Genomic DNA, 26,055 nt, shown 5'->3' with positions numbered 1-26,055 from the left:
TGCTTTGCAACCAGGTTTATTTGTATGGATCAAGATTTCTCCAAATTGTAATCAGTTTACATTATACAAAACAAAAAACATTTAAAAATGCACAGCTATTTGTCATGTGTACCTCTATATCTACAAAAGCAACCCAGGACAGTGTCTTAAATGGTAATTCTAATACTTGGCAATTCTGAAAAGCAGTCTCTGAAGTACAGGAACTGGCTGACCACAATCTTTCAAGTCATGAAGGGAATAACAAACAGGTCTCTCTGTGGTAAGCTAAATCCCTTTTCCTTTTATTTATCCTGCTGACTTTGGTAAAAATGTCTTTACCTCAACAAAGCACCTAAGGCCTTAAAGAAGTCAAGGCAATCTGTTTATACTTGTATGGCTTTCTAGTAGCAAATGGGATTTCTCAAGTCATGTTTCCATAGGAAAGACATCCACATTCCCAGATGGAAATGCTGGCACAATAATGCAAGTTCTGTGATCCCAAAGCCCAGATGCCTAACTGGCAGATCCACAAAATATCAACTTTGCCTACAGCCACCATGGAGACAGGTAGCTTCCTCAGCACATCAGGAGTCCTTCCTTTGCCACTAGATGCTGTCGGTGGATTTTGTCTTGCTGCAGCTCTTCATGGTTTGGGTGCCAGAGCTTTGAGATAACTCTTTCAATATTGAGAGCATAGACCGTATGAGCAGGAACCACTTCTCGGTGGATCTATAGGTTAAAGATGAGAAAATGTGGTTACCAATAAATGATGAGTTTTAAATGACTACATTATCCAAACAGAACTAATTATACATGTCTCTATATATCAGTGTAACCTTTTTTGCATCATCAGCTTTTACTGAATTGCACTCATGGTAAAGCCTTGGAACAAACAGCATCAGCAAGGCAGAAGAAGGAAAGAGACCTTCAAATCCAATATAGCATCGGACAGCCTCTCCGTGTCAGCTGCTGCCCTCTGAGTGCTTATTTGGGGGCTCTTGCGCTGCAGACACCTTGACTTCTTCACTATCTGATGAAAAATGGTGAATGCATGTAATATGATAAATTAAGATTTCAAAATAAGCTTCAGCTCTTTTCATGCGTATAATTTGAGAACAACAGTAGAAAAAGCTTGTTTTGCATTATGAATTTGTTCTGCATGTTCTGTTCAACTGGGTTTTGAAGGTTGGGGTCTTGGATGGGGTCTCCTGATCCCATCCAAGATTCATATAAAAATACCTGGGCCAAATGTGTCTGTAAGACTAGAGCTACTTTTCTGAGGGGTGAAAAGGCCTGGACATCTGGAACTGCAATTAGGAATTAATTTTGGCTCACTGGACAATCCAGGGCACATGCAGGGTAAATTGCCTAACATAAGATGCAACATACAGTCATGTGAAAAATTAAGTAGACCCTCTTTGAATTCTATGGTTTTACTTATCAAGACATAATAAAAACCATCTGTTTCTTAGCAGGTTGAAAATTTAAATAAATACAACTTCAGATGAACAACAACACATGTGTTATTATTTATTTAACAAAAATAAAGCCAACATGGAGAAGCCAAGTGTGAAAAACTAAGTACACCTTATGATTCAATAGCTTGTAGCCTTAAGCAGATTTACAACTTAAGCAGATATACACCTTAAGCAGACATAAACCTTAAGCAGATTTTTATTATATCATGATACGTAAAACCATAGAATCAAAGAGGGTGTATTTTCCCCCCACATGGCTGTATATGCTTGCACAGAAAAAAGTTCCTTCCACCCTCTGATGCTGTTTGTGTTTGCTTGAAAATATATCCTCCAAGCCAACACAGTAATTCAAGTAGAAATACTACCTGCAATGCTTCAAAGAGGTCATACATATTCACTGGTGGCAGAGTTCCTGGTGAGGTATCCCCAGAACAGGCAAGGAGGAGGGCTGCTTGCTGCTCAGCATCATCAGGAGGTGGGTGGGAAGCAAGGTTTTGACCTGGTGGGGGAGCTAAGCAAGTGGGAGGGCTAAGAGAGAGAGAGAGAAAGGGAGAGAGAAACACAGTTGTGATGGCGAAGGGAGGGAGGATTCAGCATAACATTCTTCAAAAGGCAAGGGTGGCAGTTAAGAATCATTTCTCCTTGTGCTGGTTCAAGTTTGCTGGAATACTAGAACTGTGCCTTTTAAATTTGTTCTTTTATTTTAAAACTGATTTTGCTCAAACTACTGAATGTATCTTGGAAGGAATCTTGGAAGGACACTAGAAGGCTAGTGTGATGTCCTTAGACTGCTATACTAGTGCTTCCCAACCCTAGGTCTCCAGATGTTCTTGAGACTACAACTCCCAGAAATCCTGGCCAGCATAGCTAGTGACGAAGGCTTCTGGGCATTTTAGTCCAAGAGCATCTGGAGACACAAGGTTGGGAACTACTGGACCACAACTAGGGAGACTCAGTTTGAAGTTCCCATTCAGCTACAACATCCAGATAGTGATCTTGTGCTATCCACCATTTCTCATCATAAAAAAAATTATCCAAAGATTTGTTGTGATGATAAAAGATAACAGCAACACATAGAGCTTTGAAATCCTCGGAAGCAAGGTGGGATATACATTTGCAAAATAAAATATTTGCATCCAGGTTTTACTGCCATTCAGTGATAAACTACAAAACCAAGTTTCCCATAAGGAAACTGTAGCTACAGACCAAATGCTTGGTTAAAAGATAATTACTATATGGTAACTTTTACCTACAATTGGTCATGTGATCAGCAGTTAAATCTAAACTAAAATGCAACAATTTTTCATCACCTGCCAACTGTGATGTCAATGTCTAGTACATGGAGCAAAATAAATGAAACATTTAGGGGGCACTGAACGCAAGGATTTAAAAAATTGAACATGGGGATAAGCTACTATTTTAGTTTGATCAATTTGATTAATGACCAAACTCCTGTTGGCACAGCTCTGTGTGCATAAGCCTGATCATGTCATCAGCTCCAGCCTAAAGTTTTTCTATTCCTTCTTAGGGTCTGAGGCATTCCCCAGTTTTTTGACTGGGGAATGCCGCTGAGGGCTTTGCAGGCGGGACAGCCTTTAACATTCAAAAACTGCTGGAGGCAGGACCAGGACTGGCAATACATGTGCAGAGCTTCACAAACAGGATTCCAACCAATATATGAGAATCCAGAAAATCCTGTAATATTTAATAAGCACAAAGCATTCTGAGAGTTTAACAATCTAAAACAAACCCCCCCCCCCCCAAAACTGGAGGATTGTAAAATTATTGCAATTCTGCAATTCTGAAACTTTGGCTAACCTTTAAACCTTTCAATATTACCACTACAAAATATAATTTTTTAATCAAAAGTTTTTTCTCAGATTCTGATATTCTGTCCCTGCTATATTTAAAATTCCTTACCACTCTGTTAAGTTATTGTAAGCAATGACACTGTTCTTCAGATAAGGCTGGGGGTTAACATTGCTTCCAAAGGCATATTTGAAGTGACCATCTCTGAGGCGATAGGCCTTTCTTTTTGATATTATACATGTAAGGATGTCCTTAAGATGCTTCTGCAGAGAAAAAGACATGCATTTTCTGTTTGAGGATAATGCAGTGTGCAATGTTGCCAAGCATGATGTTGCACTGTAAATACGTTTCAAACTACGTTAAAGTGTTGCTGCTTTACCTTATATGCTATACAGTCCATTAATGATTTTGCAAATTGACCCATTATTTGGCAGTGCCAGATAAAGCAGCATTAAAGCCTCATTAGCTAATAACATGTACAGTATCTCTGGAAACCAATCCATCTACAGTGGACCCTTGACTTACAGACGGCTTGACTTACAGACTTTTTGAGTTACAGACTTCTCTGGCTGCAAAATTTAGGTTTGACTTGCAGACTGAGATTTGACTTACAGACCAGAAAAAAAAAATGGAACAAAAACGGCCTGTTACGGGATTAATCAGTTTTCAATGCACTGTAGGTCAATGGAGACTTGACTTACAGACTTTTTGACTTGAGAACCACCTTCCAATACGGATCAAGTTCTCAAGTCAAGACCCCACTGTAACTGACATGACTACCTCAATGACTGCTTCAGTGGCACTAAAGGCTTACCCTGTTTCCCCCAAAATAAGCCCTAACCTGAAAATAAGCCCTAGTATGATTTTTCATGATGCTTGTAATGTAAGCGCTACCCCAAAAATAAGCCCTAGTTAAGTGAAACCCCGCCCTCCACCATTGTGCAGCAACCACAAAATAAAATTAAAAAATGTAAAATAAAAAATCTCCCAAAAATATGCCCGAATGTGTTTTTTGGAGCAAAAATTAATATAAGACCCTGTCTTATTTTCAGGGAAACATGGTAGATACTGGAAACCAAGGCCATGAGATTGTGAGTCTTTGGGCAAGTGATCCCTAAATAAGAACTTATGCCCTTCTACACTAAGAACCTTATACATCATAATGTTGGACCGAGGGGAAAAAGATGGAGGGGGGGTGTCTGTCAGCGAACAGTGCTAAGCTGTTCTCAGGGAAAGGGCAAAGTCTGAAAGAGGTAATCAAACCCTGAAAGAATATAAGGCTTCATATCAGTCCTACATTTTGAAGCAGGTTGCTTACTTACAGTTCTTCACACTGCTGCCATGTTTTATGGATAAGCTCAGTACCAGATGCTAAACTACTACTCCTCCTCCTTCACAGGACCTTTAGCAGCTGCAGTTTGACCACTCTGACCACCTCCCACAGGCCTCTGGTTTTCCTAAGCCTGCTAGCTGGTGCTTCTGGAACCCAACCTTTGTCTGTCTTGAACTGTGCACCTCGTCTTGCCCTTTACCTGGTGATGGCTTGCTTATTCTTGAATAAAGGATCCTGATTCTATTATCCCTCGAGGTTATGGAGCGCCTGCCATGTTATTCTCTCATCACATAATACTCTCATTTTAAAAAAAATCCTATTCTGTGTTATGGAAACTCAACAAGAATGACCATATTTATGCCCACAAATGCAAGGAGGAGGCCAAGTAGCACAGGATGTGGATTTAACATTGCCTCTCCTCTGGAGAGGTAAGGCTGGGAAGCCCAGTTCCCTTCACACATGAGCCCTTTTAACGTCACCCATGACTCTGAGCTTTTCAGTGTGAAACTGAGTAAAGCCACAGAAAAGGGAGACAAAACAGATTCTGTTCTGTTTTATATGTGACCAGTGCAGACAAACACCTACATGGAGACAATATTGTTGTTCTTCTAGCTGCACTTGGATAGACAGCAAGTTCACAAAGTACTCCTAGACCATACACGAATCCTTGCATTTTCTGCCTACAGAAGTGAACCAGAACCACAACTGTCATTCTGTGTTCTCTCACCTCCAGCGCAAAAACAACAACTGTCACTGCTTCCTCAGTGATATTATCCAGACCGTGCTCATAAGCAGTGACAATCATTCTTCCCTCTAGCTGGCCCCAGGTGGGAAGCATCATCGTATGTGAACAAAGTTTCAGGTCATCATCTTCTTGGGGGTCCTTGGCCACAAACTGCTGGGCTCCAGACAAGGGATTCTGTGGCTGGAACCGGTGCTATAAAATATAACAGTAGGTTTCAGTTGTCTCATTTACCACACCAAGTAAGAATAACTAATGTATCATTTGGACACAGAGTCTGCTGCACAGTTAAGGCTTCGTGTAGATAAAAAAAAGTCTTTGTTGTACTTCTCATAGCAATCTATTCACAACACAGGCCATTAATCAGAGCGGGGTGTATGTTGCAATTCATATATAGTTTGGACTGTAATTTGGCTTCCTGATGATGGCAGCTTTCTTTCTTTCCCGCTTTAAAAACAGGGATGTTTCTAGCCCTTAGAATTGGAAAGCATGCCTAAAACTAAGCGGGTAACGCCTGCAAAAGAAACCAGAGATAGTGGAAAATTTTCAAGTAGCAATCCATTCAAAGCTACTTGAAAATCTGCAAGTACGTACCTTTCTCCAGCATAAATCCTTTTCCCTTCCCCCATCCCATGCCTATGAAAACCAGGATAAAACAAATAGGAAACAATAAGGAAAACTTTGGCTGATTTCAAAAATTAGGAGATCTGCTAATTCTGCCTTATCTTACCCATGCTCCAAGTCTTCTGGCATGTTAGCTTTATCATTTTAAAAGCAAAATATCACAATTCCAAAATGAATAAATTTGCATCCTAAGACACGGATGGGGGCCAGTGGACAAAGGCTGATGGCTGCATGGTTTGGATGCAGTGGAGGCTGCCATTCATCACACAGATGTACTAAGGTGGTAGGACACCTATCCAGAGGTCACATAAGGATTTCAGACGCAGCACATAGTATCAAAAACCCAATACCCAGTATTATAATTTTTTTCACAGAAAATTTGAGGGTGAAGTTACATCTTATAGTGGAATCCTAACTCAAAGATGTGTAGTAGGTTTAAAACAGAGGATTCTTGTGTCAGCAGAGCTACCCTTATGACAGAATTCTCTTTCTTGGTTTATCTCAGATTCAGCAGTAGAAAGATCCAGACAGCAGAAAAACAAAGCAAATAATAAATTAATATTTTTTTTAAAAAAATAGAGAGGAGCTGTACAGTGGGGTCTCGACTTACGAACTTAATCCGTATTGGAAGGCAGTTCTCAGGTCGAAAAGTTCTTAAGTCGAATCTGCATTTCCCATAGGAATGCATTGAAAACCATTTAATCCATATCTGCTCTTTTCGTCCATAGAAAATAATGGGAAGCTGCTATTCCGCCTTCTGCCACTAGAGAGGGATATTTTTTCTTTTTTCCTTCTAACCTAAGATGACTCAGCTTTAAAAAAAAAAAGGAAAAAAAGAGTTTGTAACTCGAATCTAAGTTCGTAAGTCGAGTCCATATATTCCTATGAGAGCAGTTCGTAAGTCGAAACGTTCGTATGTCAAGCCGTTCGTAAGTCGAGACCCCACTGTATCACACTAGATCCAAATCCCTTCAAGGTCAGGAACACACCTACTATACCAGCATAAAGTTCAACACCTGGCTAGGAGAGGTCAGAATTCAGCAGTTTTAACTGGTCTAAAATCAGCTTGCTAGCCCTAAGATATCTTGGCTAATTCGGACTGAATCCTAAGCATACAGATTACTGTATTAACCTGTGATGTGCAGGAGATAGCCAGTGTAGTGGGCAAAGTGATGTTCTAGGACTCAGGAGACATGGGTTCTAATCCCTGATTGGCCATGGAAAATCACTGGCGTTGTGGAGAACAAGTAAAACCACTTTTTAAATATCTTGTTTACCTTGAAAACCCTGTTGGGGTTGCTCTAAGTCCGTTCTGACTTGATGGCACATAATACAGAATAACATGATGAGAAGCAAGTTGAGAAAGTACCAGTGACAGCAACCACTGAGGGTGCGGAGCGTGGGTGTTTGGGAAGACATACTGAAGTAGTACACCTATTATCTTTCCTTTATCTTTTTTCACCTCAAGTTATGCTGTAAATTCACTGTGTCTGGATAAAACCATTCAGCCAACAACAAAGATTAAGGATGGGTTGCTTACCTGCAAGTGTAGTTTTCTGAGTGGTCATCTGTGCATTCACACATGTGGATTTGTTCCATGCCTACAAGAACATCCTTGGAACTTTCTAGCACAGTGGTTCCCAACCTTGGGTCCTCAGGTGTTCTTGCAGTACAACTCCCAGAAATCCTACCACAGCTTGTGGTGAAGCATTCAGGGAATTTTAGTCCAAGAACATCTGGGGAACCAAGGTTGGGAAGCATTGTTCTATCTAGAGCCTGAAAAAAAAAAGTATTAAGACACAGCCTGCATATTGTGCATGCTCCACACCCTGAGGATTGTCTGCAGTTCTCCTAGTCCATTGTTGGCCCAGAAGGAACAGGAGATTTGTGACAGACTAAGGAGAGGATGGGAGGGTTATGCAAATTTACAGACAACCACTCGAAGTACTGTGGTCACAGGTAAGCAACCTGTCCTTCTTTGTGATTTCTGTTAAACTACACATCATGCTAAGATGGAGGAAATCACCACTCTGCCAAACACAGCATCCAGTTTGGCCCAGACATTCAATCAGTAATGTTTGACAAATGTCAGAGTCTGTGAACAGGTTGCTGCTTTGCAAACATCTCTCAGGTGAACTCCTCTGAGGAAAGCTGTGTATGAAGTAGACATTGTCTAGAGGGGACATTGTCTAGAGGGATGGGGTAAAAATCTAATAAATAAATAAATAAGCAGCAGTGCTAGTAGAATGCAATTTCAAGGCACTGGTTTTTAGCTAGCTTTTTAGCTAGCTGGTATAATAGGCCAATTGGACTGACTCCCCATTCAGGCAGCCTCTGAGGTATGTTGTGATCGCCTTTTGAGGGCGGGGGAGTGGTCTTGGTGGCCAACAAATAGTCTAGCAGACTTCCAAAAGTCTTGTATCCTTGAAAATGTAGAAAGCTAAGCTTCTACAGATGTTCATGTAATGGAGTGACTTTTCCAAATCACATACAGGTGACAGGAAGAAAGCAGGGAGTACAAGGGATTGATTGAGATGAAACACAAGAGACCATGCTGGGCAGGAAGAATAGGTCTGGAAAACAAGGTCACCCTGTCATTATGTAATTGAAAGAAAGGTGGGTTGCAATGCAGGGTGGCTAGTTCTCTAGGCAGAGGTGACAGCAACCGGAAATAAAGTCTTACAGGAAAGTAATTTGAAGTCAGATGATGCTATCAGTTCAAACAGAGGCTTCGCAAATTGACAAAGTACCAGTGACAGCAACCACTGAGGGTGCAGAGCGTTGGTGTTTGGGAAGACGTTCTGAAGACCCCTCAAGAATCTTTCCAAAACTTGTCAGTAGGCTACAGACCCTGGGAACTGGTGTGCTACTATAGCAGTCAAATATACTCTTACAGTGGTGCCTCGCTTAGCGATTGCCTCGTTTAACAATGTATTTGCTTAGCGATGAGATTTTTGGAGCGATTTTGTGCTCCGTTTAACAATGTTTCCTATGGGGAAAATTCGCATAGCGATGTTCGGGACCTTGCCTTGCTTAGTGATGACAGTTTTAGGTCCCCTGTTTCACTTAGCGATGTTCCATTTTCGCTATTTTTAAAGTGTCTTAAAAGGTTCAAAAACGGTTTTCAATGTCTGGGATCGTTAGTGCACCTTCTAGAATGTGTGCAAACTTAATTTGGCTTTGTTCTGACTCTTTGTTAATTTTTGGTGAATTTTTCCCCCTATTGAAATGCATTGAACCTAAGTTTGACAGCTGTCAAACCTGCAGTTCAATGCTTTTCAATGGGGGGGAAAATTCACCAAAAATTAATGAAGAGTGAGAAACTATTTTAAATGCTTGGATTCGTTAGAGCACCTTGTAAAACATGTGCAAACTTAATTTGGCTTTGTTCTGACTCTTCGTTCATTTTTGGCGAATTCTCCCCCCCCCCCCTGAAATGCATTGAACCCGATTTTGACAGCTGTCAAAATCGGGTTCAATGCATTTCAATGGGGGTGAGTCCCCTTCGCACCGGCCGAGTTTAGCCGGTGCGAAGGGGACTCACCGTTGGGTGGAAGGAGGGAGCCGATTCCTCCTTGGCCCACTGGCTTGCTTCCGAAGCCAAAAAGGCAGGGAGAAAGCGCGGGAAGTTTGAACTTCCCATGTTTTTTCACTGCCTTTTTGGCTTTAGAGAGCTCCGAAGCTACCCATCGCGGCGGTGGGGATCCCCAGGGAGGTCTCCCAGGGCTTGCATGCCACCATGGGAGACCTCCCTGGGGGTCCTCGCCGCCGCGATCAGTGCCTTCAGAGGTTTCAAAGGGCTTTCCCCGACATTGGAGGAAGCCCTTCGAAAGCTCCAAAGGCAGCGGAGCACCGGGCGGCTAGAGCAGGCCGGGCCCCCGGCCGCGCAGAACCAGCAGAGGGCCGGGAGGCTAGAGCAGGCCAGGCCCCTGGCCGCGCGGAACCAGCTGTCTTCAAAATGGCCACCCGCTGTGCAAAATGGCTCCCTGCTGTATTTTAGGACGGATTCCTCGCATTACAGGCACTGGAAAATGGCCACCCTATGGAGGATCTTCGCTGCACACTGAGGTATTTCACCCATTGGAACACATTTAACCGGTTTTCAATGCATTTCAATGGGCTTTTTCATTTCGCTTGATGAGGATTTCGCTTAACAGCGATTTTAACAGAACGAATTATCCTCATCAAGCGAGGCACCACCGTATATGGTATTAAATATTTTGTGGAAATCTCTGGAAACAGTGTTTGTTCAGAGGGTACTGTGGGTCTTTTTTGAACTGCTCTTCTGGGCTTACTGATCTAGAGTATGTCCCAACAATATTTTTTTCAAATTATTTGTGACAGATGTGCTATGACAAAGTTCTCAGATGCATACAAGTTTGCAAAGAAATATATTAATTGTTCATTTACTTTTTCAGACTACATTTTGCATTCTTCAGTTTTAAGCATTAATGTTTCATCTCACATTGGCTAAAATCCTGTTGTGCTGCTCCACATGCTCAACACTGATTATGCAATCACAAGTAGTAAACTGCTACTAATTAACGGCAAAATGCTGCTGATCAAAATGCATTTTGGTGTGCACGATTCACATGCAAAGCAAGAAACTCATGTGCTCGAGAAAATCTCCAAAATGATACTTGGTTGTTGCTGTATTAAATTCTAGTGCATACCTTCACTAATATTTCAGCATCCCCCCTTTTCTTGCAACATTTGCAACTTTTAGCCCTTTACAATGAGTCATTATTTTGTGCCCATATTTTACATCAGATTGCTCAGCTTATTTACTTGGTTGAGCACCTGCTAGCCATTGTTAAAAACAATACAGTTTTGTCTTCTGCAGATTCTTTAATTCTTTGAAAGGACAGAATGGGGGTCCACTTCAAAATATTACACTGTCTGCTGCAAGGTTCTGTTCAATCCTTCAAGTTTATGTTTTGGCCTCAATTTCTTTGTGGTGACTTCATTAAGTTTAAGTGAATACTCTATCTTAGTCAATACTGGCTAAAAATTTACAACTCTGTCTTCTTCTAAATTTTTTATTTGGATAAGAATTTGAAACATAAGATTTATATTAGACATGTGACATTTGTTTTTGTATCCCCAGGGATACGAATATGAATATCCCATGTCTAATTCGTATCTTCTATTCCATTGTTGTGTCATTTTTTTCTTTTTCCATCTTTAAGTATAACAATGGTTTTAGCTCCAAATAAGGTTTTTAACTTTCTTTCTCAGCTTAGTAACATTGTCAATTCATGTTTGCTGATGATGAGCCCAATATGTTGATTTAGAACAAGTAGTGCAGTCTTAAAGGCAAGTCAGAGCTAAGCTAACCATGTCAGATTTCTTTTCATAGATGAGGAATGTTTCTGATGACACCATATATTACAAGAGACATCTCATGTAATTGTTTACCAAAATGGCAGCCTCATTTGGATTCTATTCCTTTTTTCTAACACTATTACGATAAACACTTCCACAACCATGCTCCATATAGGCATTGGTAGTTATGGAGCAGAAGTACAATGTGAGACAGGCATGCTGCTTCTGATGACAGTTTGGCATTTTCCTGTTGCAATGAATTCCAGTGTACTTTACTAATTCTCTGGTTTTATTGCATGTATTCAAACTTACATCAAACTTCTGCCGAACTGAAGAAAATTTTTTCTTCCCTTTGGGCTTTCCAGGTTTTGTTGCAGAACCTCCTGTCCAGGGCAGAGACCCAGCACCCTCTGGAAATAGGAAAAAAATGAAACAGCATGTCTCTGATTTGGTAGGTACATAAATATTCATCACACCCTGTCCAATCTAAGTGCATTTCAGCTGCCTATGTGCTGCTTCCATTTTACAAGAAGATCCATCCTACTAATCACTCAACCACTACTTACTTCAAGTGGCAAAGGTAACTTACACTAAACCAAATGTTTTCATTTTCATACTCAGTCTGCAATAGTATATTTTGTCTGCATTAAAATGTATTTTTGTTGTTTTTGTTAAACAGAATTGCCACTTAAGCAAAATTATAATATACAGTCACACATGCAAATCTATGAACCACAACTGATGCCTTTCAAACTATGTTCTCTGGAGAAAACATTCCTTTTTTATTATGTGTGGGACATCAAATTGGCTTTTCCTGGCTTAATATATTGAGGAAAGCCGGTAGACAACTTTGAGAACACTCCAACCATCTGGGTTTCTCATCGTAACACCAGCAAATAAATATGGCAAAAATCCTATGGTATGGAAGCAACAGTAAAACTTTCAGTGACCTTTGCTTATAAAGTGAAGTGTGGCAAAGAGCATGACGCTGACATAGAAAGAGGTGTGGATACAATGTGCCCAGAAGACAATAGCCACATAGTTAAGAACTGTCTCTTGTTCAATATGATGACTGTTGATCTTCCATTAATGTTTTACCCTCTTTCTTGAAAAACACATAATTTTGGATTTATCAGAATTGATGGTCAGCAGTTTATTTCTGCAGCTGTGATCTAAAGCCCTCAGAGGGCATCTCAAACCTATACTTGTCAAAGAAACCAACACTGCGCCATCTGCATATATAAGGGGTCTATTTGATCATTACAAGGCACAAGAACACACTTCCTTCAAATTGTAACTAATGAGTTAATATAAAATTAAAAAGCTTACGGGGAACCACGAAGCCTGGTTTTATAGCAACAGATGTTACGATCTGGTCAGTTAAATGCCTCACACTAGTGCATCTCATCTGCAACTTGCTGTCCTTGTATTGTACATTATTGTCTGTTTCTATCTACTGTATTCTTGTGCATACTGTACTTGCATAGCCACCTCTCCCTAACTAGCTGGCTGACACTTTGTTATTCTTTGCTTGCTTATCTCAGGTATGTAGACTACTCGGAGACATTTTTTTCAGTTGTAATTTATTTTTTTATTGTATTTATAGTTGTTAAGATCATGGTTTATTATGTCATTCCATTATTGCTTTCTAATGCCTTGACAAAATAAAACAAGGCAACACAAAATGCATTAAACTCAGGCTCAAAAAATGAACGAGGAACTGGCAAAGTGAACAAAATAGAACAGTGCTTGCAAATGATTACAAAAATCCAAATTCTTCCTAACTGCTGTTTCGGTGGGAGAGTTCACAAGATTCTAGGCAAGCCTCAACAAGCTTATGCTATCATAAAACTTTATTATTATAGGGACTTGGCAAAAGCAATTAATTCACACATGGACACAATATCGGAAAGGAAAACATAAGAATGCCAAGCAAGGTGTTGTCTCTTACATGCCGTAGACGTATTTATGTTCTGTTCAGTCAAATGCCTTTTTTTGCCTCCATGGTTATAGAGATAAAAGCATTAAGATAACGCTAATGTCACTGAAAAGACCCCATTACATACATATAAACTGCAAGAATTGCATGTAAATTTTATCTTCAAATCTTACATTATAGGCTGTTGTTACAATTTGTATTGGTTTTTTGAGTACCATTATTGTATATGGTATTCTACTTGATACCAAGATGAATCATGTACTGAATAGGGGAACTCTCCTCAACTTTGGGGGGAGTATTAAAGGGAATAGTATAATTAAAACAGAATTCTGTGACCCACAGTCACAAAAATGTTCCTTTCCCCGCTGGAATGTGGTAAACAGTTCTCCAGTTTATGACAGATTACCTTGTGTTCTCCCTGGAAATATTGCTCAGAGCACCATCTTTTATTTTGGATTGTCTCATTACAGGATTTTCAAATTATAAAGCAGTCAAAAATTGTTTACTATTGCCTGCTTCTGCACAATATTACCAGGAGTTTGCTTCAGTGTCACTGCAATCATCTGTGAAAGATCCTCCACTACTGTCACTTCAGATATTTTCCATCTCCATCACCACTTCAACTGTCAATTTTCATCTGCTAATGCAACTGCTAATTCCTACAGAGGAATTAACAAAGGAGCTGCCAAAGATTGGAGAGCTATACAACCACTGCATTCATCCCCTATGCAAGCAAAGTGATGTTTATGATTTTACAAGGAAGACTTCTACCATAATAAAATGCCAGTTGTTCAAGCTGGATTCAGAAGAGAAACAGGGAAAAAAGAGTATATGGTAAACATACATTGGCTACTAAACATCAGGAAAAAAATCTGTTTTATACATTGCAACAAGTATTTGACTATGCAAATAATAAAAAGCTATGCATTGTTTTAAAAGAAATGGATATGCCACAATTTGTTATTGTCCTAATGTGTAACCTAAACTTTGGACAAGAGTTTACTGTGAAGACAGATATGGAAAAACAGAATGGCTTTCCATTGGCAACGATGTCAGATGAGGATGTATTCAATTTCCATGCCTAGTCAATGTATAGGCAAGAAAATATGGAAATCTGAATTAGTTTCTGAAAAAGGAGGAGTGAAAACTAGTAGAAGAAACTTCAGTACAGTGGTGCCTCGCATAGTGAGGTTAATCCGTTCCGGATTAACCTTCGCTATAGCGAAAAATCGCTGAACGGGACAGGGAAAGCCATTGGAACGCATTAAACATCGTTTAATGCGTTCCAAAAGGCTCCTTTACTCACCGTTCAGCGAAGTTTCCTATGGCCGGCAGCCATTTTCGCGCCCTCGGTAAGCGAGGGGAGGGCGCGAAAACGCTGCGCGCGGCCATTTTGGGGCTTCCGGTGGCCATTTTGTCCGCTGAACAGCTGATCGTCTGGGCTTTGTTTTGCGAAGATCAGTAAGCAAAACGCTTACCAATCTTCGCAAAGCGAGTTTCGCCCTATCTAAAAGTCGTTGAGCGATCGCATTAGCGATCCCAAAAAAGGGATCGCTATGCGATTTCGTCGTTGTACGGTGCGCTCGTTAAGCGAGGCACCACTGTATTGTCAATTTTAATAGTGAAAATGTAGAAAATAAAATTGTTAAAGATTTTCAATACAGTACTTTGATTCAAACATCAAGCTAAATGGAGACTCAACCCAAGAAACTGGAGGAAGACTGAAACTCAGAAGGGTAAGTAAAAAGGAATTAGAAAAGATCCTTAAGTGTAAGGATGCATCACTACAGAACAAGGCCAAGATGACCCATAATAGGGTACTCCCAGGTGCTATGTACGGATGGACAATAATGAAAGGTGACAAAAAAAAATTGAGTCATCTAAAATTTGAGGTTGGAAGAAAGTTTACAGATGCCACGGACTGTCAGAAAGACAAGTGAATGAGTTCTAGATCAAACTAAACTCCAACCAGAAGCTAAAATTATTAAATGAAAGCTATTATAATTTGGACATACCATGGCAAAACAAGAGTAACCGGAAAAAATAATATCAAGTAGAAGACAGAAAGAAAAGAGGATGATTGAACATGAGACGGATTAATACAGCAAAGAAAACCACAGACCTTTATCTATAAGGCCTTGATAAGGATTTCTGGAGGTCATTAATGCATGAAACTGACATGTATCAGAAATGACTTGATGACTTGCAGAACGGAGGAGAGGAATAGTTATTATCAACAAGGGTCATAACACAATAAATCTACACCATGCACAGCTATGTTTGTTACTGAACACTATTTGCTCCACTCCAGTCATGGGTCCAGTTCAGTTCTTGTACATGCGGTGTTCCAGATGAAACCCTTAGATCTGGCATACTGAAGTTGCAGCAGGCTATGGCTAGAAAAAGCTGAGTTCCCAGGAATTCAAAGGAGTTTTAATGAATTTTCAATCTACAGTGTACAGATTAGCAAAAAGGCAGGAATGAGATTCTGAATAATTTTCATGCCCTTAGTTTTCACAGGCTGGGAGGGTCCTTCTCACAGAATATCAAGCAAACAAGAAGACACAAAAAGTGAAACTCCATACTTGGTAACCCAAAATGTCTCCAAGAAAATAACAGTATATGCACTGTCCTCATGGAATTGGAAGAAAGGGTTTTTCAGGATTCTTGAATACCTCAAAAATACGTAATACCAGAAAAGGATTGGAGGATACATGGGACTGACACACCAACTAGCAGCTACTCTCCCTGGAAGCTCTGTGCCTCCCTGAAATCCCAGGATAGCTTTCATTTTCACCAATCTCCTTTATCCCATCCAGCCACATCTTCCTCACATTAATTTGGTTGCTTACTTGTGCCACCGATCATCTCTGATGTTCTCCCAAACCCCAAAGAAGGCAGACACAGAAGAGAAGCTGCACCATCTCACTGTGCTTCATTGTTTAGCAACTAGTTATTTCATTTTTATTATGTTTCTTGCTTGTTGTTTAAGTGTTTTTTTGGGGGGGATTATTTGTATTTTGCATTATTGTGACCGTTTGTCACCCAGAGTAGTGGCTCTGCCTCAAGCTGGGCAGGATAAAAATATAAATTAATTAAATAATAAATAAAATAACTGCGAAATTGCCAGATATCCTTTTCTGCACCTATTTACCTCCCTTCCTTGGGTTGTCAATCCCTTATATAAATTTGTGTGGTGTCTGCCTAGGTCATGAATATGAATGTGCTATCTACATGGACCAATGAGAGTGCTGGAGAGGTGGAGTCATGAGATATAAGAGTCTCTGCAGGAGGAGGAGGAGTTTAGATTAGGAGATTGGAGACTTTGTGATTTGGGAGGAGAGAGGGTTGGCGGTTGAGAGTGGATGAAGTAGGATGTTCTGTTAAGAGTTAACAACATTGTACTTTCATCGCCTGTAATAATAAACAACTTCTTTTTGGTTCTTTTCTAAATGACACCTTGCCTGGAGCTCTATGATTAATAATAAACAATGTTGATGTAATCAACTGGTAGCAGCAACACAACATGTAACTTGTACCCTTTGATTGGTGAAACAACCAAGGGACAGGTGGGAAAGTGACAATCTGCTATTGATATTATTTATTACCAATAATGGTTTTAAAACCCTTAAGAGGCTGAGAGGCATATGAACTTCCAAACTGCAAACAAGTGGGCTCTGGGAAGCACATGGCTGGAATGCTGAAACTTAGCATGCATGTGATGACTCTAAAATGGCCTCAGGATAATTCTTTTTTATCCCAGTACTTTTCTTTAGAATGACTGGTAATATAAGTGCACTAACATTCTTATCACAGGTATGTTACAGTTTTTAAAATTGACTTACCAGGTGCAGAAACCAAGATTTGGCATCGTGTGAGAATGGCCAACAGAAAATCATTATGGGAGTGGACTGCCAAAAGATAAAAGGACATAGTTCACATAAAGGTGATTGCAAAGTTTTACAAGGAAGTACCTGCTTGCAATAGCATCATAAAGCAGTTTCCTGTTTGATCAGACTGTGAGCACTTTACAAGCCCATACAAGGATACACCTAGATACCAGACATATCTCAAGACTATATTGTGAAATGTGCTTATGACTGCTTCAAAGGCGCTGCACCTGTATGAGTACTGGCTAATGAAATATATATATAAATATATATTAAAATACAATAAAAATATTTACAAATAATTAAAAACTGACTTATTGGTAGGCCATGAAAGATAAAGAACCATGGGTAAATAAAACCACAGCATGAGTGATGGATATCTTTTAATTTAATTGTATTTTTTCTACTTTTCAATCAATTCATTTAATTTTATCTTATACTCTCTAACATAGTATTGATCTAATCTAGTCTACTTAAGTTGATGTAGAGTTTTTAGTTATTTTCAATAACTAAATATAACTGAGACACTGCTTATTGCAGTCCAACTACTGAAATGTATCTGAAAATAAGCAGAACAATTCAAAAGATGGCTTTCTCACCATTTTCTTGTGTGAGGAGCCTCCGGGCTTCCAAGTCAAATTCTTCTTTGCTGATCTTCTGTTTAAACCACAGCTTCAAATTAGCCCAGTATCTGTGCAAGATATCAATAAAGTAAAATGAATATTGGAGTTTGCCTTTCAAAAGACATCCTTTCCTTTTTAAGCTCTTTAGAAAAGACTATACATAGACCAGAACCTTTCTGATGTTTGTTTAAATTTTATGTAACTTGCTATATCTGACAAGGTGTCAGGGCATATCTCAGATGAGCAATCAGGTGTGACCTGGTATGTGACCAAGACATGCCCTGATACCTCATCAATTAGCCATAGCAGGTTATGCAAATCTTATACAAATACCAACAAGACCCCAGCTATTAACTTGCAGAACATGAGAGGAAAACTCAGAAGTTATAATGCTTACATGTACGTATATCTAAAATACTATAACTAGATAACTCAGTAGACTGGGTAGCTTGCTGTGGAACCAGATGTCAGGAGTTCAATTTTCCACTATGTCTCCCAAGAAAAAAGCAAGTTGCGCAGTCCCAGAACACCTCTTCAAAGAAGCGAATGGCAAACTATTTCTGAATACTCTGTATTAGAAAAAACCTGGAAAGGGTTGCCATAAGTCAGAATTGAATTGACAGTACATTATCATTGTTGTTGTTGCCATCATTTCTAAAACAGAAAAAGGATCAGACATCAAATAAGCATATACAACTTGGAAGCTCTCTTGTCATCTGAAATTTATGTGACTATTTTCTGATTTTTTTAAAAAAGCACTCTGTATATGTATAGTCTGAAATGAGTTGAGAGTTCAAAAACAGCAAGTCTGGTGTTCTGATTGTGCCCAAGGGTGGTATTTGTGTTGGATTTCTGAAGTTTAACTTGCGTTTATAAGATAGAATACAGCCTTTTTGTTCATCTGCTAGATGCAGTATGAATTTACAGACTGACACAAAATAAGTGGACTGTCCAGATATCTGCAGAGTGGGAGAAAATAGTTGATACTTGGCTACATGAAACTCTGAAGGAGAGGCTTCTCTTCTGGGAGAAGCTTCTATTTCTTGAGGAGACCAGCAAGCCAAATCCTGCAGATGAGCTCAGAGTGAGGTCCAGGCAGCCCTGCGTAAATAAGCTTCAGTTTGGGACTGTGTTTTCATGGGAAATAATATGTCTGATTCCTGGTCATTTTATATCCTGATCTTTGCTGCTGGCTTCTTCCTGCTTATGACTTTCAACTTTCTGACTATGTTTTGGACTCTCATTTGATTGCATGATTCTTGAACAGGCTGGACTTGGACTGTTTTGGACTTTGATTCTGGATCTCCTGTTTATACCCTGTTAAACTCCAAGCATTAACAGACAGTTTCTAAAACAAATATAATTTCAATATAACTATGATTTCCACTAATATGATTGGATGCAAAAGAAGACAATGCTCCAGTGCTTGTAAGAATTGCACAGGAAAGTGTATTTTCATAGGCAAAGTTTCCTTATAAAGACAAAAAAGGTGTTCTTTCCAAAATTCCCTTAATTTTTTAACTGTTAAAGTTACAAGAACCCTGGCTGTTGCACCTGAGTGCTTCAATTCTAACCTGAACAATTCTGAAAACACTTAAAAAGTACTGTATTGAACCATGAAGGTATTGGTGGCTCACCTCTCCATCAACTTTTCTGAAATGAGTCACAGAGTGAAGAGTGTATGCTATAAACATAGCAAAACTAGCAGAACATTTGTGGGATTATTTGTCCTGTGACTTCTCAGAAACAGTAGAAGCTTAGAAACAAAATTTGGCATGGATTCTGCTGAAGTTCCAACTTTTTAAAAAGCTGGCTGGATTACTTCTCATCCAGCCTTGCAGTCTGGAAAATTCTGAAAGTTGCAGCCCTGCATTAAAAATGGTTTGTCTTGTAATGGAATCTCTGAAACAGTAACATCAAAACTCACAAAACTTTGCACATTGTTAATGAGAAGATGTTTTGGTGGTCAGTCATTTACAGGGTTGCCGTAAGTCGGAGGTAACTAGATGGCATTTAGCAACATCTCAGCTGGCGGATTCTGGGAGTCTTCTCACCAAAATAAAATGATCAGGATAAAAAATACAGATGTTTGCATGGATACTATTGATTTCTCAAATGAAATACTGTACTGTAACTGGTTATGTCTTCACTGTTACAGTTTCTATCTTCACTGGTCACACTGTCTACGGGATACAGTTAACCAATATCCAAACAAATTACCTTAACGAATTCTGGGACTGTAGCTTACTCACCTTGAAAGCTCTCCAAAATGGCAAGAGGTATAATCATAAATTGAGTAAATATGCTAATGAGATGAATTGGCTGCAGATATTACTGTCAACTGACATACAGGCTAAGGAAATCTTAATAGTTCATGGATAGTAGTGACTTCCACACTTAAATAGCTAGTTAAGTTATATCTTCACTGGCTATGCTGCCTCAGAGATTTCAGGAGTTGTGGTCCAAATAAATCAATGGGCAGATTCTGGGAATTTTAATCCTCTTTTCTCAAAAGGTCTCCAAACAAAAGGATTCCACTTCAGAATACTCCATCCTCTCTATTCTGTAACAGCCACCATAAACAGCAGCAGACTTTCACTCACTGAAATGAATATGGGGTAAGGCAGGAATTAACTAGTTTTGGGACAAGTTGAATGAGTAGCAGGGTGGAGACAAAAGAGGGAAAAGAGAGAGAGGCTGAGACTGACTAGTGGGAAAGAAACAATTTGGAGATGGGGTCAGAAAGGAGAGGGAGAGACAATAACAGTGTAAATGTAAGATGTTCAGGTTTTTAACCTGTGCAAAATCAGGAACATTTGCTAGTCGGAGAATATTTTTCAGGGATGGGGACTCGCGTCATGGGACTCGTTGTCAAGTTGGACTTTAAGTCACACTGAGGACTCAACTCAGACTCAATTTGGGTTGGTTTTTTCAATGACTTGGACTCAACTCACGACGGCACCCCCACCCACTCCCTATTTTCTGAGGAAGAAAGCTTGTTTTTAATAGGGACTCGGACTTAGGCGTAGGATTCGAGACTTGGGACTCAGATCCAAGACCTGTCAACATCCCTGATATTTTCCCAGTGCATTGTTTTGCAATTCATAATGTGAAAGTTTAAGCAACAGCTTAATTAGTAGCTAAATAGGTAGATAACCAACATAGGGATCTTGAATTCTCCAAAACTGAGATCAAAAATAAACCTGTGCTGACACATCACCCTTGAAAGATGTATGCTCTTAAGCTGGAGAGAAAGGTCTGTTGCAGAAAAAAACACAGTGGGAGGCAAGAACTCTAATCACATTTTAAGAATCACATAGAAACAGCTCATTAACAACATGGACAATGGCATCCATTTGTAGAAACTGGATCTCCTTCAAATACTGTTGCCATCTGGGTCACCAAAAGTGCTGCATACAATAGGCAAAATTGCATTTAACTGAATGTGAATTTTGAACTGCCAACCAAATATTTCCTCTGTTCAGCCAAAATCCTTGTGATCACTGAAAAGAAATTCTTCTAGAGATACTTATTAATCTTATCCAGTAGTACTATAAACAAAGTAAAATTGAATGAATACTTTGTTGCCCAGAGATATTTACAGAGTCAATTGATATGATTCTGATTACTGACAAGAAAATGATGGCCCAAAGAAGGGACCTTGGGATTAATATAAAGAGTTACAAGGGCACAGAAGCATTGAGGGTATGATAGCAACAAGCAAGGGAGAAGTGATTATGACAAATCAATTAAACCAGGTAAGTACTTCTCTGAATTAAACCCATTTCTCTGTCAAAAAATGGGATATCACCCTACCATGAAGCCTCCTGAGAAATGCAATTCCCTGGGTTTGGGAAGTTGTTCATGACCATGGCCGGAGAACTGCATTTCTCAGAGCTGCAACTCAGAAAATTCTTGCATGGAGAATTCTGGAGAATGCAGTACAGCAACATGAAAGAGCACACCCCTAATGTCTTGTTCTAGTCCATGTAAACCAAGTAATACAATGTTCAAATATCCCACTTCTTGCTTAACAGCTTTGAGTTTACCATACTTTTCTGCTGACTTCAATTGTCAAAGAGTATCTTCCCAGAGACTTTAAATTCAGAAAATATATGACAACTCTTGACAAAAACTACCATAGACATCACATAGATGTGACTAGCTGCTGGTCAGTTTCTGCCCTGTCCATTTTCAGTAAGATCATTGAAATGGTAATGATAAAACAATGCCAGAAATATCTAGACACACCCAATCAATTTCAGCCTGACTTCTGACCTGGCTATAGGACAAAGGTGAAGCATCCTTGCTGACATTACTTGATCTTTTATCAATCGCACTACAGTGGACTGTGGTAAAAACCTGGATAAAAAGACTGGAGTAAAACCTGGATATAGCAGGACAAGTTATCCAGTGGTTTTCATATTTCCTCTGCAAAATGATCTAAAGGGTAATGATGGAAGACTGTTTTACAGCCGCCTCTCCATCACTTTGCAGAGTTCTTTGTGACTCAGTTTTAGCACCAATGCTTTTCAACATATATGCAGCACCACTGGTGGTGATCATCTGTAGCTTGGAGTTGGGTGTCATCAATGATCCCCCCAATTATCTCACTAGCCAAGCAGATAAAGGTAAAGGTTCCCCTTGACAATTTTTGTCCAGTCGTGTTCAACTCTAGGGGGTGGTGCTCATCCCCATTTCCAAACCATAGAGCCAGTGTTTCTCCGAAGACAATCTTCTGTGGTCACATGGCCAGTGTGACTTAGACACGGAACGCTGTTACCTTCCCACCAAGGTGGTACCTATTTATCTACTCGCATTTGCATGCTTTGCAACCGCTAGGTTGGCGGGAGCTGGGACAAGTGATGGGTGCTCACTCCGTCACGTGGATTCGATCTTACAGCTGAAGATTTACAGACCTTACAGCACAGAGGCTTCTGCAGTTTAACCTGCAGCACCACCATGTCCCTCGATGTCTACCAGCCAAACAGGTAGAGGCATAAAATAAAATAAGAAATGTCCTGGAAATTGTGGTCAAGTGACCAAGGGTCAATAAATTGAAGCTGAAGCTAAACAAGACATAGGTGATACTAGTCAGATGACAATAGACAAATCCACCTGTTACCTCTGTAACAATTGATGATTCCCCATGTGAGCCAGACAAGGAGGCTAGGTCTATTAAGTCTCAATGCTAGTCATTAAGAAACAAGTGGAACTATGGGCATGTCAGCATTTTATCATCTGCCCCTGGTTTGGAAACTCTCTCCTGGAAAAGGGCAGATATGGCTATGCTAATCCATGCTTCTATAAGCTAAAGATCAAACTGCTGTAATTTCCTCTATTTATTTATTTAAAATATTTTTACGCTTATTTTCTCCTTGAAAATGACAATTCAGCTTACAACGTGGAAAGACAATATTTAAAGTTGAAAACAATGAGTATACAATGGCGGTTAACATCATTAAAAGACAATACAGTATTTAAAACTAACAATGAGTATAAAGAGGTATGACCCTTACAGATAATTCAAAAATTCAACTGGAACTGCAGCTAGGGTACTATCGCTCCCTGCTTGTGATCATAGGATACTTATTTGGCACTAATTTCACTGGCTGGAAGTTGTTCCAATATTCAATTCAAGATTATAGTTATTGCATTCAGATCTCTACTTGACTTGGGATCCATATTAGCCCCTATGGCAATTGGCATTGTCTGTGGCATTTCATCTAAAGGCATCAAATGATAAAGTTGTACAACTCAAATGCATTAGGAAAATATATTTTCATGTTGTTGCTCCAATGCTCCAAAACTCCCTTCCTCTGTCCCTACAAAACATGGTTACCTTGCAGGAATTCTTTCTGGCTGTAAAGTGAAAATATTTTGGCAACCTTTGGTATGTTAAATTTTTTAACTTAATATCTGCTTTCACCACCTACATAAAATATTTTTGTAGTTTTAGATTGTTATGTTTGTTATATGTTTAACATTTTGTTTGATTATCATGTACAAAAGAAGGTCATAAAAGAAAATAAAAAGTAAATACAGATTAGTGATGTAACAAATTCAGCTGTGGCACCATATCAATCTTCTGCAAGAAACCAGAGACTGGTAAGAAGTCTTGTATCCGCCTATACTCAGAAATACTGTACACCTTGAGATCACTGGGCCTTTTCCACAAGTACCTGCATACAGGATTACAGCCCAGAATATGCATTATAGCAAATGCTTCACTGGCCTTAGTCTACGAAAGCTTATGTGGCAATCTAATCATGTTAGATTGCCACATTAGTCTGAGAAGAAGACAAACAGACAGACAGAGAGACAAACACTGACTCACAGACTGACTGACTTATTTACTTACAGACTGACTGACTTATTTACTTACTTATTGGATTTCTATCCCGCCCATCTAGACCAAAGGTCTACTCTGGGCGGTTTGATATACTGCGACTTATAAACAGGCAAATACACAACTGCATTTACTGTTTATGATATGACAAATTTGCTTTTGCTATTCTGAACATTTCTAAAGCTCTTCAAACACTTCCCGTGCGTCCTATGAAACCTACTAGTCAGGGGACACCTACAAATTCTATATATTGTGATGCAACCCATTGAAATTCAGGCGCTACATTCCACCGTGTAAGGGTCCATTTGTTGTGCCTGCTGTCTAATAAGGAGAAAGTACCTTAGATCTGAGATACTGTAAGCAAAAGACATTTTGGGAAGTAAAATAAGACATTTCTGAGAAAATTACTGAAAAAACATATGAGAGAAACAAATGAAATTCTAACATAAAAGAACACACATTACAGAAGAGGGGACGAGATCACTCTTCACCGCCAAACCCTATGCACATGTACAAAGAGAAGAGGGCACGTAGGCTCTCTAACCTCATCCACGAGGCGAGCACCCGGTGCAAGTAAAAAATCGAGGCCGGTGCTTGGTAGGGTCAACTAGGCCTCTCCCCGCAGATTCCAGGAAGCGGCTTAAAGGAAGGGGAAATTAAAATAAGAGGAGGTCAAGAGAAGAAGCCCACTTTATCACTCACTGTTTCACGTTCTCGCCCAAAGCCTCGCTCAGGTTCTTCTTGGCCACCTCCAGTTCGCTCACATAATTCGCCATGGCCAGTTCGGCTCCTGGCAGAAACCGCCCGCCCGCCCGCTGAAATTTGAGCGTCACAGCTGCAGCGCCAGCCTCAATAGCAATCCCCACCGGCAACGTTTTATTGTTCGGTTTTGCAGCTCCTGGCCGTAGAGAAACATAGAGGGAGGGAAGGTCGTGCTGTTTTGGGCCCGCCTCCTTCGCGCGTCTCCTTCTCACTCCCTTCTTCTTAGAGGGGGCGGCAATGAAGTAGGTAAGGTGGGCAAGGGCGCCCGCCCATCGGACAGAACCCCGGAAAAGGCCGGTTGTCATGACTCAGGTTCCCGATAACCTCACCTCGAGGACTGAGAATCTTCACAAAAAACCGAAAAAGTGTTTTGACCGTCATGGTAGTGATGAAATAAAAACTGGACTCAATCCCTGCGTTGATAAAAGTTGCCCTTACTCTGAAATACGGCATGATTGGGGCCGATTCTTATGGCCACGGACTGCCGCGTAGTTGGGAAACCGACGAAGGCTTCTTTCTGCCAGACAGGACTTCGTGGTCTTTCAGGGGCCACAAGACCGACTACTCGTTTTAACCATTAATCCGCCCTCTGTGTCCTTCTACTCGTACTTTACAGAAGGTTTTAAGTTGAATTACTTGGGAAGACTGCCGTTATTTTATTACGTTATTTCCTGGCATCACAGCTTGTCTGTGTTCTTAAAACGCCTCCGTCTTCGAGAGAAGGCATAGAATGATGGCGAAACGGTTGCTCTCCAGATGTTTTCCCCTGACTAGAGCACTCGACACTCCTTTTCCTTGCTACTGTACTGGCCGTGCGGGGCCGAGTGGTGTTGTTGGGCCTGATGGGAGTTGCAGAGCCAGAGGGGTCCTCCGCTTCTCTTCGAAGGGTCCGGGCGAAGGAAACCTGCGGCGGCAGGTGGAGAGAGAGAAAGGGGCTGAAATCTACGGACAGCTTTCCAGCCAGGTTTCCAGTTAAGGTGCCGCTTGTGTACATACATACGTACTCAAGCAGCTTTCTCTCGGCCCGATTCTAAACCTGTTTAGCCTGTTAAATCTTACTGAGTCCTCTCAGCTTAAACGTCCGCGGGGTTTTGCAGCCGTCCTTCATAGCAAGTACTGTAAGCAGCGCTGGGTAATGGGGGGGGGGGGGGAGAAACACTGGAGGGGCTGATTTCCGCGAGGCGGAAAAAACTGGCTGTCCA

The 26,055-nt window shown here is 40.3% G+C and overlaps 1 protein-coding gene across 1 annotated transcript; it reads right to left on the bottom strand.

The window, feature by feature from the left end:
- On the bottom strand, positions 1-26,055 carry TADA1 (transcriptional adaptor 1). The gene is made up of 8 exons (XM_020798509.3): positions 24,794-26,055; positions 17,719-17,810; positions 17,075-17,140; positions 11,603-11,700; positions 5,327-5,536; positions 3,378-3,529; positions 1,823-1,985; positions 1-708 (listed from the first exon to the last, which is right to left on the bottom strand). Exons 1-8 carry the CDS (start codon positions 25,156-25,158, stop codon positions 556-558), a joined length of 1,299 nt encoding a protein of 432 aa, XP_020654168.3. The 5' UTR covers positions 25,159-26,055; the 3' UTR covers positions 1-555.

Source organism: Pogona vitticeps, chromosome 4 (assembly GCF_051106095.1).
Source record: "Pogona vitticeps strain Pit_001003342236 chromosome 4, PviZW2.1, whole genome shotgun sequence".
In the NCBI taxonomy this organism is placed as follows: domain Eukaryota; kingdom Metazoa; phylum Chordata; class Lepidosauria; order Squamata; family Agamidae; genus Pogona; species Pogona vitticeps.
Note: the sequence above shows the minus strand (reverse complement) of the source record. Positions and strands in the feature narration are given on the sequence as shown.